The sequence below is a fragment of the Phalacrocorax carbo genome, chromosome 11 (genome assembly GCF_963921805.1).
Source record: "Phalacrocorax carbo chromosome 11, bPhaCar2.1, whole genome shotgun sequence".
NCBI lineage: Eukaryota > Metazoa > Chordata > Aves > Suliformes > Phalacrocoracidae > Phalacrocorax > Phalacrocorax carbo.
The window spans coordinates 23,895,020-23,912,632 of record NC_087523.1 but is presented as its reverse complement, the minus strand read 5'-3'; the positions used below and the strand labels follow the sequence as shown (position 1 = coordinate 23,912,632).

Genomic DNA, 17,613 nt, shown 5'->3' with positions numbered 1-17,613 from the left:
TGTCTGCAAAGCAGAAACAGGATAAAGTTTTCTGTTTGGTTTTGTTAGGTTATTTATGTTAGGAGTTTCATACGGCCTCTTACAAGATTTGTCTTCCAGGCTGCTTATGCACAGAACCACAGAACAGTTTGGGTTGGGAGGGACCTTGGAAGGCCACCCCGTCCAACCCCTGTGCCGTGGGCAGGGACAGCTTTCACTGGGTGAGGTTGCTCAAAGCCCCGTCCACCCTGACCTTGGACACTTCCAGGGTTGGGGTGCCCACAGCTTCTCTGGGCAGCCTGCTCCAGCGTCTCACCACCCTCGTGGAAAAGCATTTCTTCCTTATGTCCAACCTAAACCTGCCCGCTTTTAGTTTAAGCCTGTTGTTGCCCCTTGTCCTGTCGCTACAGGCCCTGGTAGAAAGTCTCTCTCCGTCTTTCTTGTAAGCTCCATTTATATATTGAAAGGCCACTGTGAGGAGTACAAATTCAGTGACACATTATCCTCTCTGCATATTACATATTGAAAGGGTGCAGTAAGGTCCCCCTGGAGCCTCCTCCAGGCTGAACAACCCCAACTCTCTCAGCTTTTCTTTATAGCAGAGGGGTTCCAGCCCTTGGACCATCTTTGTGGCCTCCTCTGGACCCGCTCCAAAAGGTCCGTGTCCTCCTTGTGCTGGGGACCCCAGAGCTGGACGCAGGGCTCCAGGGGGGTCTCACCAGAGCAGAGTGGAAGGGCAGAATCCCCTCCCTCCACCTGCTGGCCGCGCTGCAGGTGATGCGCCCAGGACACGGCTGGCCTGGGCTGCGAGTGCACATTGTCAGCTCATGTCCAGCTTTTCATCCACCAGTTACCCCCAGGTCCTTCTCAGCCAGGCTGCTCCCAGTCCCTTCATCCCCCAGCCTGTACTGGGGGTTGCCCTGACCTAGATGCAGGACCTTGCACTGGGCCTTGTTAAACCTCATGAGCTTCACACGCGCCCACCTCCTCCAGCCTGCCCAGGTCCCTCTGGTTGGCATGCCTTCCCTCTAGCGTAAATCTTCCTGTGGTTCTGAGTTTTTCTAAAGTATCAAGTTCCTTATAACAAACTTGGAAAACAAGTCTATCCCAGCAAAGCCAGAAGTCGTCTTTCACCTTTAAGATAATTTAACATCAAAAGTAAATCTGGAAAAAGTTGACAGGCTGGTGATCCGTGACCGCCGCTATGTTGGGTACACGCAGGCCACCCTCCCGCATCGCTGCGACCTGAGAAAAATCTGTAGCGGTGGATAATACCCAGCCAGGGGCGTTCTGGTGATTGATCCTCCACAATGTTGGAAAACTCTAAATGACACTGTGTTCCTGGGACGTTTCCAGCTGTGATCTCCCCATGAGACTGCACTTCTGGGACTTTCCTTCCAAATCCCACTGAGTCAAACCTTTCATAGTAGTTAGAGGACTTAACATTTAGTTCCATACCTGATAAGCCAGGTGGAGAGTCTGATTCAGATTATGCCTCTACTTTGAGCCCTAGTGCTCCTGTTCTTTCCTGCTTAGTCGGATCTCTTACTATGGCTGGGGTGGGAGCACTCTCTCCGTTTGGAGCTGTCTTTTGTTCCAAGGTAAGTTCTCCCGGTGGGAAGAGGCTGTGAGAGCACTGGTGAGGCCTCTTCCAGGAGTACTTGCTGCAGGAGGACAGCCTGCTGGGCTCCCCCAGCTTTAGGGCCTTCTCTTAAAGGAAGGTGGACCCGCAAGATGCATCCTCTTGGTACAGCTTTTGGCAGAAGTTAATCCTGTGGATCACCGCATTGGAGGAGAGCCTGACGGGCAGCTCAGGGCGTGGGTGTGTGTTGGCGAGTCATTAGGCTAGGCCAGGGTTTTACTTTTATCAATGGTGACTTAAGGTGGTTTTCCCAGGCGGTGTTGGCAGGTCCTGTAGCTGCAGGAAGCTCGTTAAGAAGGCACGAAAGCTTGAGACCTGGTGAGCCACCATGCTATGGTAGCTACTAGCCAGCATATTCCTTTGTTTAGGAAGGGCCTAACTCAAGACTTTGGCTTCTCTGATGCTTTTTCCTCTCCCATCAAGGGCCCCCCCTTGGACGCAGTCAGGGCACTGGTGAACCATGGCATATCCTGCTGTGCAGCCCAGCCAAGCCTGGCCCCTCTGCGTGCCGTACTCTGCGCAGCCTTCTCCAGCTTCGAGTCCATTTTAGCCTTTCAGCTGTTGAGCAGAGTCAGATAAAGATGGTGGGAAGATTTTCTTCTGATCTTCAACCCAGCTGCCTTTTTATGGGTGGTCCCTAGTGTAGGCAGCAGCTGCTTTGGAAGTGTAGCCAGTGCTGCCCATCGCACTGGGACCTGCCTTGTTCTTGCCCTTTCCCCATTGCTGTCCCCAGGGTGTCTGTTCATCCAAGCTGAAAGCATGGCTGGTTTCCCTGTTGGCTGCTCTTGGTGGAGGTGTGCCAGTGCTGGCAGGCAGAGTTTTTGAAAGTTTCAGGCCACTAGAGTAAAATCTACAAAAAGCTGGGCATTGATTTTATTGCATAAGCAAATCTTCTATATCTTTTCTCCGGTGGCTGTTTCTGGGGTGTATAATCCAAGTGAAGGTGTGGTAAATTGGCACTGGGTAGGGACACTTGCTGCCTGTGCTAGCCTCTAGTAAGTATTGACATCTCCATCTCCTTGAATAACTGGCTGTTGTTTTCTAATGTTGCTTGTCCTGCCCTGCAGAGGGGATGGAGAGGCTGAGCTCTCTAGGTGTTTCCTGGCCTTGCAGACAGGCTGATGCGTGTCTGTGCAGATCTGTCTGCCCAGACCGAGCTGGCCGGAGCAGGGGATCTTGTCTGGGGGAGCAGGTGGGGTTGGCCAGTTCTGCCTGGGCAAGGCAAACGGAGTGGAAAGGACACGCACAAGTGGGAGCTGAGGTGGCTCAGGGACCAGCGTAGGAGGTAGCATCTCCGTTCCTTTCTGATCCCTGATGTACACGAAGGCTGTGACGGAGAGTGGAGAGGATCCCGGCAGCTGGAGGGAGACTCGCAGTGGTGCAGGCTGAGCGCCGGGCGCTGGCACGGGGAGAGAAGCTTCGAAACATGCCAGGGTTGATAAGGGTCAGGAGGTGCCTGGGCAGACTCTGACCTCTGTCTGTGTACTTGCAATTCCTGCTTCTAACTGGCACGGCCTCCGTCGCAGGTAGGTTTTGTTGTTGTAGCCGTGCAGCTGCACGGAGGAGACGTGGAGCGGGAGGGAGCGGAGCGGGCAGCGCTGCGGGTGATGGGTACGGCCAGGCTGCGGCAGGGCAAGGAGGCGCGCGGCGACGTAGCAGCGGGCGCCGGGCAGGATATGTTGGATGGCAGGAGAAAGAAATGCCAGGGAGATGAGTCAGCTAGCAGCCAGGCGGCGTGCGCCAGGAGGGGACATCACCGGTGGAGGTGCTCTCGGAGTTAATTATTAAGAGAAGTCATCGTTGTGAGGTTAATTAAGAGGGTTTTATTGATGATTAAACTATGATTGAATGATAATTAACTGGTGATTGATTTATAATTAAATGGTAATCAAATGGTGATTAAGCAATAATTGAATGGTAATTAAACGGTGATTTGACAGCGGTGGTGATTTGACAGCGATTAGATGGCAAACACTCTACTGCTTACTACACTTCTAATAATTAAGCTATAGCTGTACACCTATATAAAAATAATGTTGCTAGCACACAATATACTTCTAGGTGTAACGTAAAATGTCACTTAACTCATCGTAGATATGAGATGCTGGGTGTCTCAGCCTTGAGTAACCTTGAGAGGTGTCCCCGTTCAAGGGAGATCACCGCTGTGCAGCCTGCTGCCGTAGCGGAGAGCTCAGTGAGCTCAGGGGGCTGCAGGTATTTATAGTGTCAAGTGCTGGGCGCGTAGTCAACCCCCCCTTTGGTGTATGTGCGGGTGTGCAGCTGTGGCGGCTTTAGTTTGGTCTAGTCCAAAAGGGTGCTGCAAGCAAGAAGACGTGAGGTGGTGACCCAGCGGAGGTTACGAGGTTGGGCAGCGCTGAACGTAGGAGAGGCAGGGCAGATGCGGGGAAGAGGGTTCACCGAGAAACTGCACCGTGGGCGAGGCTAGCTGCCTGCCCGGGGGCAAAGAGCAGGAGGGAGGCCAAAGGGTTAATAGTACCAATAGCACTGACAGATTGGCTGGTGCTAGATATCGTCCTTGACCTAATAGTCTGTGCCGAGTTCTTTTTATCATTTCCCCTTTCTTGTGTCATGGAGTTGCATTTTGCAGACTTAGATTTCAGCATCTTTTTATCCAACCACTCTGATCCTTGTGATCTGTATTTTAAAAAACCCTCTACTTTCTGAACCTTAGGAAATTCGTAACATTCATAATGATGAACTAATGGGTATTCGAAGAGAGGAGGAAATGGAAATGTCTGATGAAGAAATAGAAGATCCATCAGAGATGAAAGAAACGGAAGAATCAGGTAAAATCACTTTTTACAGCTCATAAACGAAGTACTTGTCTCTTCAGTGGTGTCTTTCAGGAGCCCCATTCTGACTGTTTTGTAGCCCAGAATTGTCACAGGCAGAGTAAAACCAACTGCAGTTACCTAAGTTGTTTTCCCCTCGGTGCCTGGCGTGAGGTCCTCTGCACAGCCGCTCTGCGCGGAGCACCCTGCTTTTGCAGCTACACCGCCGCTGACCCGAGCTCTCCCGTTTCACTGCACCGCCGATGCCTGCCCAGCACTGGAGGCACGTTTACCCAGCAGCAGATCCCCGTCCCGAGGCGCTGGGTTTCGGTGGTACTCTGAGCGGCAGCTGGGCCAACAGCAGCGCCTGGTGAGGGAGCAGCAGGGGTGGGCGGTGGTAGATGTGGCTGTAGCCTTAGCGCGGGGCTGTGCGGTGAGCTGAGTGCTCCTGTGTCGTACAGCTTGGAGTGCCCGTGCCCGTGGCTGGGACTAACGTAAGAACTGGCCAAATGCCTCTTCTCCCTTCGTCTGCAGGAAATAGAAGATGAGTAGTACAGAAATGCGTTGGAGGACTTTCCTGGATATTGAGGTTACAAAGTCAAACACGCAGCTTAGGAAAAGCCATCGTGAAGGCTGTCTGGGAAATCTTACGTTCCAGTAACGACAACATAGCCAGTGTCAATGCCAACTCGTTATAAAGGGGAGGAAGAAAAGTGGAGCCAAACTGGTTGTACTGGTTCACACAAATGCCATGTAGCCGTACACTCACAAGCATTAAGACGCGTCCCCGAGCGGCCTGTGCAGTAGTCGGGATGTGTCAGGATGTCTGGAGACACACCAGGATGTGTCTCCAAATGGTCTGCCCAGCATGCAGGCGCCAAGACACTTGTATCTGTCCGGGATGCCTTCGGGTGTCATGGAGGACAAGGGACACCAGCTTTTGAGTCCTCCTGATGCCCTCTGGGTCCCTTCTAGGTTGGTGAGCCTCTACTGGTTTGGGCTCTGCCTTATGGTACCTGTTAGGATCTTCTGCCTCTCCGTTCTGTTCCCCTCTGTGAATTGTTTAGATTTATTCACTTTCCCATTCTCTCTCTCTTCCTGCTATAATTTCTTAAAAGGCTTGAATCTGGTCTCTAGGCCATCAGTGGGCGGCCCTGGCTGTGACTCTGGTAGCGCCCCGCTGGGGGCCATGCTGTCCGTCTGAGGGGACAGAGGCTGGCAGCGCTGCGTGCCGCGGTCGGTGAGCTGTTCCAGGGCTGCTTCCAACTGTTGCTTCTCACATGCCGCCAGTGGAGTTAGAAAAGTCTTTGGTCAAGGTTGCTTCCAGTTTATTCTCAGAGGATGAGAACCTGGGGTGAGCCTGCTGTAGCGACCTTTCTGTTCAAGCTGAACTAACATTTTCATGCCTTCAAGGCATTTTCCAGGTGCCCTTTTCCACCAGCCCCTGACTCCATCTAAGCAAAATTTTTCTGTGGTCGATTTTACCAGACTCTAAATGCTCTGACTTGCTCATCATGCTTTGCTTAGATCACCGGAGGAGAAGCAGCCGGGTCCTTATGTTTGTCTTAAGCAATGTAGTTTATCCGTAAGCTGTCTTCTGCCTCAGCGAACTGTGAAAGGCCCCTCCCTCCAAACATTTCTGCTAAAAACATCTAGTCTTTTCTTCCTTCTGAGTTTGCTTTGCTGGAATAAGCAGCAGGACACCTGCTCGGACACCTCCACTGTCTCAAAAGGTGCCTTGCTGAGACACCTGCACTCTCAGAAACAGCAACTTTTTCCTGCTGGTACTGAGCGTTTCACTGGCAAGCGGGCACCGATCTTGTTGACTACCCGAGTGTTTCAGTGACGTTCAGGCACGTTTCCCGCTGCCATGGGCTGTGCTAGGGAGGCTATTTATAGGCTGTCATTGGAAGGCTTTTCTTGCCCAACGGTGGTCTCACCTCCCCCTCGTTGTTCCTAAACCTGCCAGAGCAGCGTACAGGCTTGTTTACGTGTGTCTCTCTTTCAGCTGTAGTAGAAGCTTAGAGAGTCTCCTCGCCTGGCCCTGCTCTGTGTGGCCAGATGGTGAGTGGGAGCCATGAGTAGACCTGACAGCCAAATGACCAGGCAAAATCTGTCAGTTCTTTGCCTTCCTAAAGAGCAAGGGCTTACCCTGGAAACTGCCTTTTTTGTCCAGATCCATTTTAGGGAGTTAATTCATTTCCACCTTGGTTTTCTGGTACAAGGAAAGCAGGTTTTGATCTACTGAATATTGCCTGCTGTCCTTCCTTTTGAAATGTGTAGCTGTGGGGTCCAACACATATTCCCTGGCTGGGAGAACGAGTCGGGGCAATTAGATAAAGCCCCCCAAAGCCCACCCTTTGCCCACGCAGCGTGGTTTGTCTGGCTTCCCTGTCTTCTGATACAGTGTGTGAGGCTCAGGCAAAGGTACCTCCCCGTGCTCTGGCCATGGCCCAAGTACAGGAGGATACTAACAGGGCTATGGGATGTCAGGCTGTGCCCCCCACATCGTGGGTGTGTTTTGGAACCTGCCGAAGCTGTCTTTGCAGCCACGATGTTATAAAACCTAACCCCTTCCTGAATTTATCAAGCCCTGTGTGGGCACTAGACTGATGCAGGTGTTTTCATCCCGTGACTTGATGGAGATGTTCTTCTGGCTGAAGGTGCCAGCGGAGCCTGTCGCAAAGACTTTCGGTGGTGTTGGTTAGCAAACCTGTTTCCTTGCCAGCACGGCCACTTCACCCCAGTATGTTCTTTTGCTGCTTTTTCTTTTCTCTTTTTTTCCCCGTCCAACCGAAATACTGCATTCACCACTGAGAGTTGCTCTTTGTCCAGAGCAGCTTGTTTTTCTAAACAGACGCTGCAAAGGGTGCGTGGGAGAAATTCATTTTGGGGCTCTTGATTTGTAGCTGGGCAGTGGGAGCTACAGAGCCACTGTGCGCTGGGGGAGAGCACCCAAGGACTTCTTGCCCCTGGTTCTTTGACTTTTGATCCCTGCCTGCCTTGTTCTCCAGCGCTGGTATCGCAGGTGGAAGCCCTGAAAGAAGAAAACGACAGTCTGCGCTGGCAGCTGGACGCCTACCGGAACGAGGTGGAGCTGCTAAAGCAGGAGCAAGGCAAAGCGAGCAGGGATGAAGACACCACCAAGGAGCAGCAGATGAAGCTTCTCCAGCAGGCTCTGCAGGGGATGCAGAAGGTGGGCCCAGACTTTTCTATAGCTATGGCCTCGCTACCCAGGCAAGGGGGCTGTGATGTGGAGCAGAAACACAAACAAACGCATTTTGTTGTTCAGTGGGATCAAAACTGGCAAATGGGAGCAGCTTGCTGTCACTTCGTGTGTGGCCAAAAAAATGCCAAACATCCAGACATTCCAAACAGTGATAGTATGTGTATGAACTGATCAGTCACAGAGTTTATGGATTCCTTGTGTGCTCTTTGCTCAACTGCGCTGTGACTTCTGAAGTACCGAGTCTGTGCTTACCCGCTCCGTAACCGTGTGACATCCTGGTTACTGGCATGAGCAAGACCGCGGGAAACCCCAAGCTTGCTTTGACATTACTGGGCTTTCGTTCTCATGGAAACGTGTAGGGCACGCCTTGTTCTTTGGCATTTCCCTGGGCTGAATATCAAGTGGTTTGGGTCCTCGTAAACCTTAACAGCAGCCCTTGGGATATTAAGGCAGACTGATAACCAAGCGTATAGAGCATCTAACAGTTCAGGTAAGCGCTTTGTTAAAGCAAGAACCAGCAGTGCCTTGAAGGCTGTGGTCGTACTCTGGATGAACCTGACATATGAACTGACAGCGCTGGTGTGTGTGATGAGGCTGGCAGGAAAAGCTTTCTGTGGTCACTGTCCGCCTTCAGCATGGGAGGAAATGGCAGGAATTGCGGGACACAAGATTTCCCTTTTTGCAGGTGTCGGGCAGGTCAAGTTTCTCTTTACGCCGCTGCCAGGGTGAATGGTGCTGGGAGAATACTCCTGATGAAAAAAGATGCTGGTTTTTTGTAACTATTAATGAATAGGATTATGAATTTTTTTTTCCTTCTAGTTGAGGGAGAAAAATATTAAACAACTGATTGGGGGTGTTTTAAGCATGGAAGAAAACATTCACTGAAATAGATATATGTTTATGTACCCTGGTGACTGAGGAAAGCTGCTAGGCCAGTGCCTTTGCCATATTAGGGTTTAAGTTTTTCTCCTTCTTGTGATCTGAGGGAGGCCCAGGGTGACTCGAGCACTGGGAGGCCCAGTGCTGTTACCAGTTTGCTGAGCGCTGTTTTCTCTGGCTCTAACGGGAGATCAGTCACACCTTTCCTCTGTCGCCTGTGTTGCTTTGTTCAGCTAAGTTTATGCTTTCCCTGTGGGCGCATTCAGGAGTGCAAATTTGCTCTGAAAGCGGACGGTTATACCCACAACCGCAGCTCGGTTCTCCTTGATAGATACCAGGTCGCGCTTGAAAATGTCATTCCGCTTACCTCTGAGGTGCGGGTTGTGGCTCACTAGCCAGCCTTTCCCCCGAGCCTTGCTAGCCGGGGGGTGCCCAGCTTGCTGTGGTGTTTGCTGGAAGCGCCCTGCACCTCTGGGCTGGTGCCCAGCGTGGGGAGCCGTCATCGCGTTTTTCTGCCACGTGGAATTGTGGAAATAATAGGTGCAAATCTCCTTACGTAGCAGCTGTTTCAGAGTATTTTCTTAAATTGCAAGATGCCTCTGTATTAACGTGAGGCTGGAGATCCAGGAAGGCTTTAAGGTGACTTCCCCAGGTCACTGGTTTCTGTGCTGCTCTTTCCCATGCGCTGGCTGCTTGTACGGCCACCGCGTGAGCCGGACTGGTGGCGAGGAGGGGTGAGCTTTAACGGGGGTCAGGCCCGCAGGCTAGCGCACAACACATGCTTTATTTCAGGGACAGTGAAGGTTTGTTGATGACGGAATTACTGCCCCATGTTTACAAAGTCATGCTTTTTTTGTATGCTAATAGGCAAAGGGGTTTCTAACGTACATTGTAGAAAAGATTTCTTCTCGTTGTATACTTAACCTTTTAATTGTTGTGAGTATGAGCTGTCTGGTTTTCATGGAAAAGCCCTTATTCATTGTATAATTTTTAAATAGCAGGAGGTGAAAGGCAGGTTAAGAACTGAGCTTATCTTTTCTCTTCCAGCATCTTTTGAAAGTACAAGATGAATACAAAAAGAGAGAAGCTGAGCTAGAAAAAGTGAGAGAAGACAAACTAAAAATAGAAACGTTATTAGAAAACCTGAAGGAGCAGGTATGTGCCATCCCAGGGCTTCCTTATGCTCAGAAGTAAATGCGGTCCTTGGATTTCATGGTCTGTCACGAGTGCAGTGAAGGACAGAGTGTAGAAGATGCCTAACCCTGGCTTAGGAGCAGTTGTCTTTGGAAAGCTAGAAGAAATTACCTGCCAAATTGGAGGATGCTTGTCGGTAATGAACTTGCTGATTGCTTCATGTGCCAGCGAGACAACCTACATAAGCAGCTGTATAAATAAAAGATGAACTTTCATTTTATAGCGTACAGCGGTATTGCAGCTGAAATGTGTTTTTCTGCAACCTGAGCTTTAAAAGATAAGGAAAAATGGACTCAATTATCAAACATTGATTTTTAGATTTTCATTTTAGGGATGTGTTTGATCGGACCTCCGTAAAACACTATTGAATTGGAAGTTTTTGTCAGTGTTATAATATTCTTGTGCTTGCTGGATTTATTCTAAAGATAAATACATACCGTTTCTTCTCAGGTGTGATCCACTCTGTCTTTTGATTGCGGACCCATGCATGAATTTAAACTTGCTTGGTCCTCTCCTCTGTAGCACAGTCACAGTTATACAGGGTAGACAAGAAATGTTACGCAGCACTTCTCACTGAGGCCCACGGAGCCAAATCCTACCTCTTGTCTCAGATTTTCAACCTTTAGCACCACCTTTTTGTGCCATGAGCTGGGAAGATAATAAACGTCCTTCTAGTAATTAAAAATGTCTGTGTCCCAGTAATCCTCAGTGCGGGAGCTTCAGTGCCTGATATCAAAGAACAGAAATAACGGACTATCTTCAGTAATCTTTCCTTTTCTTTACCTCTGTGTAGCAAAGCATAGCAGATGAAGAGGACAAGGAGAGAGATGCGGTTGATTGTCAAGGCAACGTAAGTCTCAAGACTTTCTTTTCTGCTGCTTCAGTCAGAATATCTTACTGAGGGCAGTAATGACGCTTCGCTGTAAAATGAGCAATTTTTTAAAGCCTGTTTGTTGTGAAGCGTGTAAGTGTGTACGGACAGACTGTCTCTATGTACAAATTAAAATCATCGAGTCGTCCATTGCCAGCAGCTTCTGGCTGGAAGAACAGCAGGTAGTCGCAGCGCCGTGGTGTAGAGGTGGGTTTTGGTGTGCAGGATAATTTGTTGTGCTGTTCTTTCAACTGGCCTTCAAAATCATCTGGTGGCTCTCCGAGAGAGAGCGGGCGGTGCGTTCCCAGCGTAACGCTGCTGGCTGAGCTGCTGTCCCTGTGCCAGCCTGAGGCTAGCTCCCTTACCACAGTGCAGACCTTTACTTTCTCCTGCAAAAGCAGATTATAACTTGCTTAGGCCAGGACTGCACAGTTTCAGTCCTGCGTGGCTGATAATTGCACTGGCATAGGCAGCAAAGCAAACCCGAGGGACCGTTTAATTCTGTCTCTGTTACTGGCCCAAGTCCAGTCAACTTCACTAATGACTGGAGGCTGTTTCCAATTATAGCTGTCAGTAGCTCTCAGACCACTGGAATTCCACATAAAACTTTGGAAAAAAAAAAAGAAAATCCTGCTTTTAGTGCGCCCACTAAGTCTTTGCATCACCGGCAGTCATTTGTTTATTTTTGGGGATAATAAATTATGCAAAATTGTGTTTTACTTCCATACCACAAACTCAAGTCAAGGACAGTCAGATCCTAAACGCTTTGCAGCCGTTGGGCTCTTGGTTAATTGTTTTGCCTCAGTTTAGGCATCTCAAAAATAAACATCTGCATCTGCATTAGTCACTGCAAGGCTCTCTTTCTAGTCTGTTTTTTATTATTTAAAATAAGGCCCTTCTAGAGCAGACGTCAACCAGCGAACAGGTCTGATAAAGTGCGCGTTGTGGCATCCCGCTTAACTTCGTGGGCTTTTGCTCTGACTTGCGAATTCAGACACAGCGGCATGAACGTAGCTGTACTTTGGAAGCGTTTTGCAAAATAAACAGTACATACAGCGATGCGATGAATGGAATGACTCACAGAAACAGGAAAACAAAAATACAGGCTCTGTCGAGCCTGACCGAGCGGCCGCTTGATGTGTCAGCGTGCCTGCTGTGCTGCTGGGGTGCGGAACCGGCCCTGTGGTTTTTTTGCAGGAGAGCAGTACCGCCAGAGTTTGTGCGTGCAGCCAGGAGAAGGAATGTCCAGCTGAGAAGACACTGAGCAATAGCCCTGTGAAATCTGAACGAGAAGTTCTGTTAGTCGGTAAGCCCTTCTGGTGGGCTCGGTGACGGTGCTGGAGACCTGAACTGAGCGGGACATACTTCAGGGTGGCCTCGCAGCTCCCGCTGGCCGCCTCTTGGTTATGCCGGTGGAGGTGGGAGTCCTGGAACCAAGGAGAGCCTCGAGCTTTGGTGGGGTCAGGGTTTCACCTTGTGCTGGTGTGGAAATCTTGTGCCGTGCACCTTTCAGTCAAGACCACACGTGTGTAGAGGGGGCTTGTGCGCAGTGACAGTCCAGGTCGGCACGTACAGGAGTACAAGTTGCTCTTCTGGGAGGCATCGCTGAAGGTAGTGAGTTACAGAGGAGGGTCTGTCATCATTCGGTTAGAGCCTGATCAACCTGACAGGATCCTAAGCGATGTCAGAGGCTCCAAGACTTTAGTCAGCTTGAGCACTGCAGCGCCTCACGGTGTGGATGACCCTTGTGGACTCTCACAGCAGTAAGGCACACCGTTAGGTCAGGCATGCTGTGCCGTGGACCCCGAGCAGACAGGCTCTTCTAGATTTAGAAGCTGTAGCCAGAGAGGAAGGAAGGCTGGAGAAAGGTGGCAGGGAGAGAAGGCTAGGCTCAACGGGATGAGAAATATTGCCAGCGTTTTCAAGGGATGCTCGCAAAGGGATTGGTGAGCACTGATTTGCAGGGCAGGTGCATCTGCTACCCTTTTTATTTCCTTTCCCCTTGCCATTCCTAGTAATATTGAAAAATAACCTAACACGGCATGCTATGGCCTTTCAGCCCAAAGCACTGGGTAGTTGGGGATTTTCTGGAGTCTTGAAAAGGAGGAACAGAAGTCCTTGTCTTGGTGGGACAAGGCAATTTCTTTAGTTTATTGTCACTCAGCCAAGCTCTCCTTAGCCAACCCTCTGCATCAATAAATCATGTATTTTTACCCAGATGGATCTGTTTGTGCCAGATCACGCAGTGGTTTCTGCATGGAGAGGGAAGGGACTTTGGGGAAAACCCAAGGCATGGCCTTTTTCTGCAGGTGATGGTCAGAAATGCAAGTCAGTCTTTTTGATATGCAGTCCTGGCCATGAGCTGGAAAGGAGCACATGCTGTGCTGGTAGTAACAGAGAGCTGGTCTTCTCAGCTGGCTCTTGTCTCACGAGAATGACTTTTGTGGTGTTCCTTCCTCCAGGAATAATTTCAACGTTTCTTCACGTGCACCCATTTGGAGCAAGCATAGAGTACATCTGTTCCTACCTGCAGCGTCTGGACAGCAAAGTAGGTGTTCCCTGAGCCAGCCCGGGCGGTGTGTCTGTGCCCCGAGTGTGCTTGCTCTGTGGGGCTGGTAGAGAGCTTCACCCCCTCCCTGGGAACGGTGCAGGGGTTGCACAGTAAGAACTGTGCATTGACGGGAATAACTTGCTGGAAGAGAACGAGGGAAGGGGTGAGCTTTCTTAGGATCACAGAACGGTTTGGGTTGGGAGGGGCATTTAAAGACCATCTCATCCAGCCCCCTGCCAAGGGCAGGGACAGCTTTCACTAGGTCAGGTTGCTCAAAGCGACCCAGCTTCTGGCTTAGCCCTTACACAGCTTCATGTTAACATAAATACAGAGCTGAAGATGGTGGTCTTACTGCAGATGTTCATGTGTAATCCCGCTCGTAATTCAAGAACGCACTTTGATGGTAGCTGTGTTTTGCAGCAGTGAATCCCATCTTTAAAATCTCCATCTGAAATGTATTTTTGTTTATTCTGTTTAAGTTTCCTGCCTTTGTTTCCATCATCCTTATGACGTCTAAGGAAAATAACAAAAAGTCCGCCTCTTGCACACTGTTTATTATCTTCTAACATCTGCCATGCCACTGTTTATATACATTCTCTCCAAACTGAACAGTCATACTGGTTTTGTGTCTCTGAGCAAAGTTTTTCCATGTTTTGGATCTTGCAGGCCTTCGCTGAGCCTTTTCTGTCTCTGTTTTGATACTGTCAGTGAAGTCATCCTTAGGAAGGTGCTGTGCAAGGGCCTTCTGCTACAAAAGCATCAGCACTGGGTCACAGTCCCTGCTAGAGGGGTCTGTGCTAAGTGGAGGGATCACGTCCTGGGTGTAGGGGTCAAGGTAAGGCGCAGGTTGCTCAGTACAACAAGAAGCTGCTGCTTCCTGCAGTATCTCTGTGTGTCGCAGGCTTCCGAGGGACCGCGCAAAGGCTTTTGAATGTTCAAGGAAATTACATCTTGCTCCTCTACCATACTGTTCTTCGGCTGCCTTAAAGCGCCCCAGGAACAGGAGACTTGCCAGCATGGGAGTCATCTCTTATGACTGGGACTTTTTCAGCTGCTTCTGTTTGTAACTTACTGTTTAATTTTCCCCACTCTGAGAAAGCACAGCTCGCTGGCCTCTTTTGAGGCTTGCTGCAGCCCTTTTAGGACACATCTAGTAATTTATCTTCTCATTCCAGTTCTGGACTTGTCTATAAGGTGAACAGCTGCCTTTATTTTTGTTTGGGGCTGCTAAAAAATGCCATCATAAAATTCACCTGACTTCTGGCCCTTCCTCTTCGGAATCTACAGTGTAGAAAAGGGCTACTGGAAGTTTCTACAACCAGCTGAGCAGAAAAGCCCTGTGAAAAGTGTATCCTCTGACCTTTGCAATGGCATCTGTCTTTTTTATTGTTCGCGACACTCAGGTAAATGCATCAGCCTGCTGACTTGCACAGGTCTCTTGTGCCTGGTCTCTTGACAGGAGGTCTTCTCATTTGGTCTTCACGTTACATCTTAGCTCCTTTGTCTCCCTCTTGACTATTGCAGGAGCTAGGTATTAGCTGGGGGTGTTGCTTTTAGCATCTAACAGATCTTTGGGCTTAAGGTGGGGTAGGAGTGGGGGAGCGCTTGAGAGCAGAACCTTGAAAACCTTCGTTCAAGAAATGAAGCTTCCAGCAGGAAAGGAAGAGCAATGTCGTTCTCCTGCTCCCTGCCCATCAGTCAGGGTGGCCAGCAGGTCAGCAGAGGGGGCAGAAATTAAGATCAAGGGTCATTTGAAGCCATGAAACGGTCCTTACAGAAACCCTCTGTCGCACTGTGAGCATCGCAGGTGCTGGGGAGTGTAGGTGATGCTCCTCCCGGGGCGTCCGCTCTCTGCTTCATGCCTCGGGTTGGACCTCTGCCTTACCAAACCCGTTGCCATCCTGAGCTTGTGCGGTTTCTGTGTCTCTCCCAAAACTCGGACTGTTGTTTCTGCCTGATTGCGAAACAGCACGGTGACAAAAGCGCATTGACCAAATGAAAAATCCACCTTGCAAAGCAGGTGCTCTTGATCTTTTTCGCATGTTGGGCGCGTTTTGAAAACCGCGGCCCTGCCATTCCTGCCAGAGGGATTTCACTCGTGCACTAATGCAGGCTTAAAAGCGAACAGACTTTCTGTGTATGTGGTCTTCCCAGCGGTAAGCGGCGCCCTTGGAAGTGCTAAGTGCGCTCTTGGAAGTAAAAGCCTTTTCTCCCCAGCGAGGTGCTAGCTGAAAGCTCTAGTTCGTGCTGCCGTACACGGAACATATGTGCATCAAAAGAACAACGTAACGCCTCCTTGAGACGGTCAGAGTCGAACACGAGTTCAGAAGGACAGTAGGGGAAGTGACTCAAGATTATCTCCTGGAAAATCCAGTTACACATTGTGCTGGAGACCATGCAGTGGGGTCAGGCTTGACATCACCGAACAGTCAAACCGAGTCCACTGTGGCAGGGGTGAAGACGAAACTTCAGCAGGAGGGAGCGGCGCTGAGGCGCGCGGTCGATACGCACCTGCCTTAAAGCGCAGCCCCTGGAAACTCCCAGCGCTGCGGCTACAGAGCTGCAAACCCTGCAGACGGTAAGGGGAGCTAAACAGAGGCTGTGACCGTGGCAGGTCAGTGGAACGTATCCGAAGGATGTCACATTGCGCTGCACTGTTGGAAAAGATCCATATTTTCATCCAAAAATACATCCTAATGCTCTGCCTAACCAGCAGGTGGGTGAGGTTATTGTGCAGAGGCAGCTCTGAACATGTGTCACAGCGGTCCCAAATGCACAGCAGAAGCAATCTGGAATTCTTTTGAATATAACAAATAAGGCTTTGATTTTTCTGCTGCCATAAGAAAACCAGTGCGGGCGATTGAATATAAGATGGACATGGCCTTTGTGCTCTTTATATGGCCTGAAACTGTTAACTTGCAGCATCTTAAGGATTTTTTCACTTGCTGAACTTTAATTGTATCTACTGAATGCCTGAGCAGTCAAATTTGTGGGCCCGCCCGCCGATGTGTGATTGACTTCTGACGCAAATTGTATAGCTGGTGTGTGACTGGGTACGTGCACTGCTTCAAGCCCACGAAAACACTACAGAGGCTTTAGTTTCATCTCTTACAGGGCACGGCATTGAGAAAAGGTTCAACTTTGCCAGTGTTTTTAGAAGTAAGATTTGGCTGTATGAGAAAACCGTGTAACACGTTACTCTTCCTGCCACTGGGCATGTTACAAAAGCCTAAGAAGCTACCGCGGAGGGCGCTTCCTGAAGAAAGGTGCCACCAGTCATCTTGAAAGGCAGCAGGGCGATGCCCTGGGGCTGTGCCAGCGCTCTGGTCTGCTTAGGGGCAGGAGCTGGGGGGCTCATTCTCCCCCATGGGTCACCCACCTGAAACAGGAGCCTGGCTTCACAAGCCTTTGGTCTGACCTGCTCTAGCAAACCTGTCCACCTTATGTATTTAGGTTTGTTTCCTGCAGCGGCGTAACCTCCAGATCTTGTATCTTAGCTCTGTTTGAGCAGCTCCTGTGCTGTGGGGGACACGTAGCTGCACTGTAGGTGAATGCTGGTGACTGTTCAGAATGTGAGCATGAATTCCCCATGTCCCTGATTTCTGTGCCCAGTAACTGAGAGTGCTGTTCCTGAAGCGGCGGTAAAAGCACTTACTCTTCAGTTACTTAAATGCTGGCAAGTTTTTAATTCATTTTCTTGCCTTTCACAGTGGAAAAAATTAGGACGATCCTTTTAGCCTTATTTCTAGCGTTTGTCACATCTGCAGCCATCTCGCCCCAGGGTGACGGTAGCACAACCCTCACCCTCCCAAGATGATCGCCACAAGTGTTTGGACAGGACGACTAGGGAAAGCCTAGGTGTGCTTTAGCAATTAAACGTGTTTGAGTTTGAATACCGCCAGTCGTTACAGGGCTTCTGTAACCAAAAGCGTCTTCATTTCTGGTGACATTTTCCTTCTGTCTTCGCAGATTTGCACCGCGGAAGTGGAAGTTCTCATGACTCGACTCCAGAACACGTTCAGGCAGGAGCTGAGTGGGGTTGGGGCCAGCCTGGAGAAAAGGTGGAAGTTTTGTGGCTTTGATGGATTGAAAATGACTTGAGCTTTGACTTAATGCTGAAAACAACAGCAGGATATATACGCCAAGAAAACCTGGGACGCCTCTTACCTCTGTTCTTGATGATTATCTTGCCCATGTCACGGACTCGGGTGGTATAATGTGTAAGTCCAGAGCAGCACTGGAAGAAACTTCAAGTTCTGTAGCTTCTTTGATCAGTTATTTGTTAACAGGCAAGTGCTGTTCAATATATTTTGTGGAAAAAGCTCATGTCTGATATTTTTAAGCACAGCGTGTTGACTGTATGTTTTGCCAATGTTGTATGTGTTTTGTGTGCCCAAATCTCTCATCCTGTACCTTGTTTTTACCGGTAGGAACAGCCGTAGACTGTCCTCCAAAGCAACAACAAAGAGACGTTTT

The 17,613-nt window shown here is 49.7% G+C and overlaps 1 protein-coding gene across 3 annotated transcripts in view; it reads left to right on the top strand.

Annotated features, from left to right (window-relative positions):
• The window catches only part of ENOX2 (ecto-NOX disulfide-thiol exchanger 2), a 54,113-nt gene extending 36,652 nt beyond the window's left edge, over positions 1-17,461 (top strand). For all 3 annotated transcript variants that reach the window (XM_064463501.1, XM_064463500.1, XM_064463499.1), the window contains 7 exons: positions 4,314-4,428; positions 7,428-7,609; positions 9,569-9,676; positions 10,509-10,565; positions 11,784-11,892; positions 13,049-13,134; positions 17,107-17,461. In XM_064463501.1, the coding sequence (XP_064319571.1) occupies positions 4,314-4,428; positions 7,428-7,609; positions 9,569-9,676; positions 10,509-10,565; positions 11,784-11,892; positions 13,049-13,134; positions 17,107-17,238 (789 nt within the window). In that variant the 3' untranslated portion in view covers positions 17,239-17,461. The remainder of the gene's footprint in view (positions 1-4,313; positions 4,429-7,427; positions 7,610-9,568; positions 9,677-10,508; positions 10,566-11,783; positions 11,893-13,048; positions 13,135-17,106) is intronic.
• Positions 17,462-17,613: the final 152 nt, after the last annotated feature.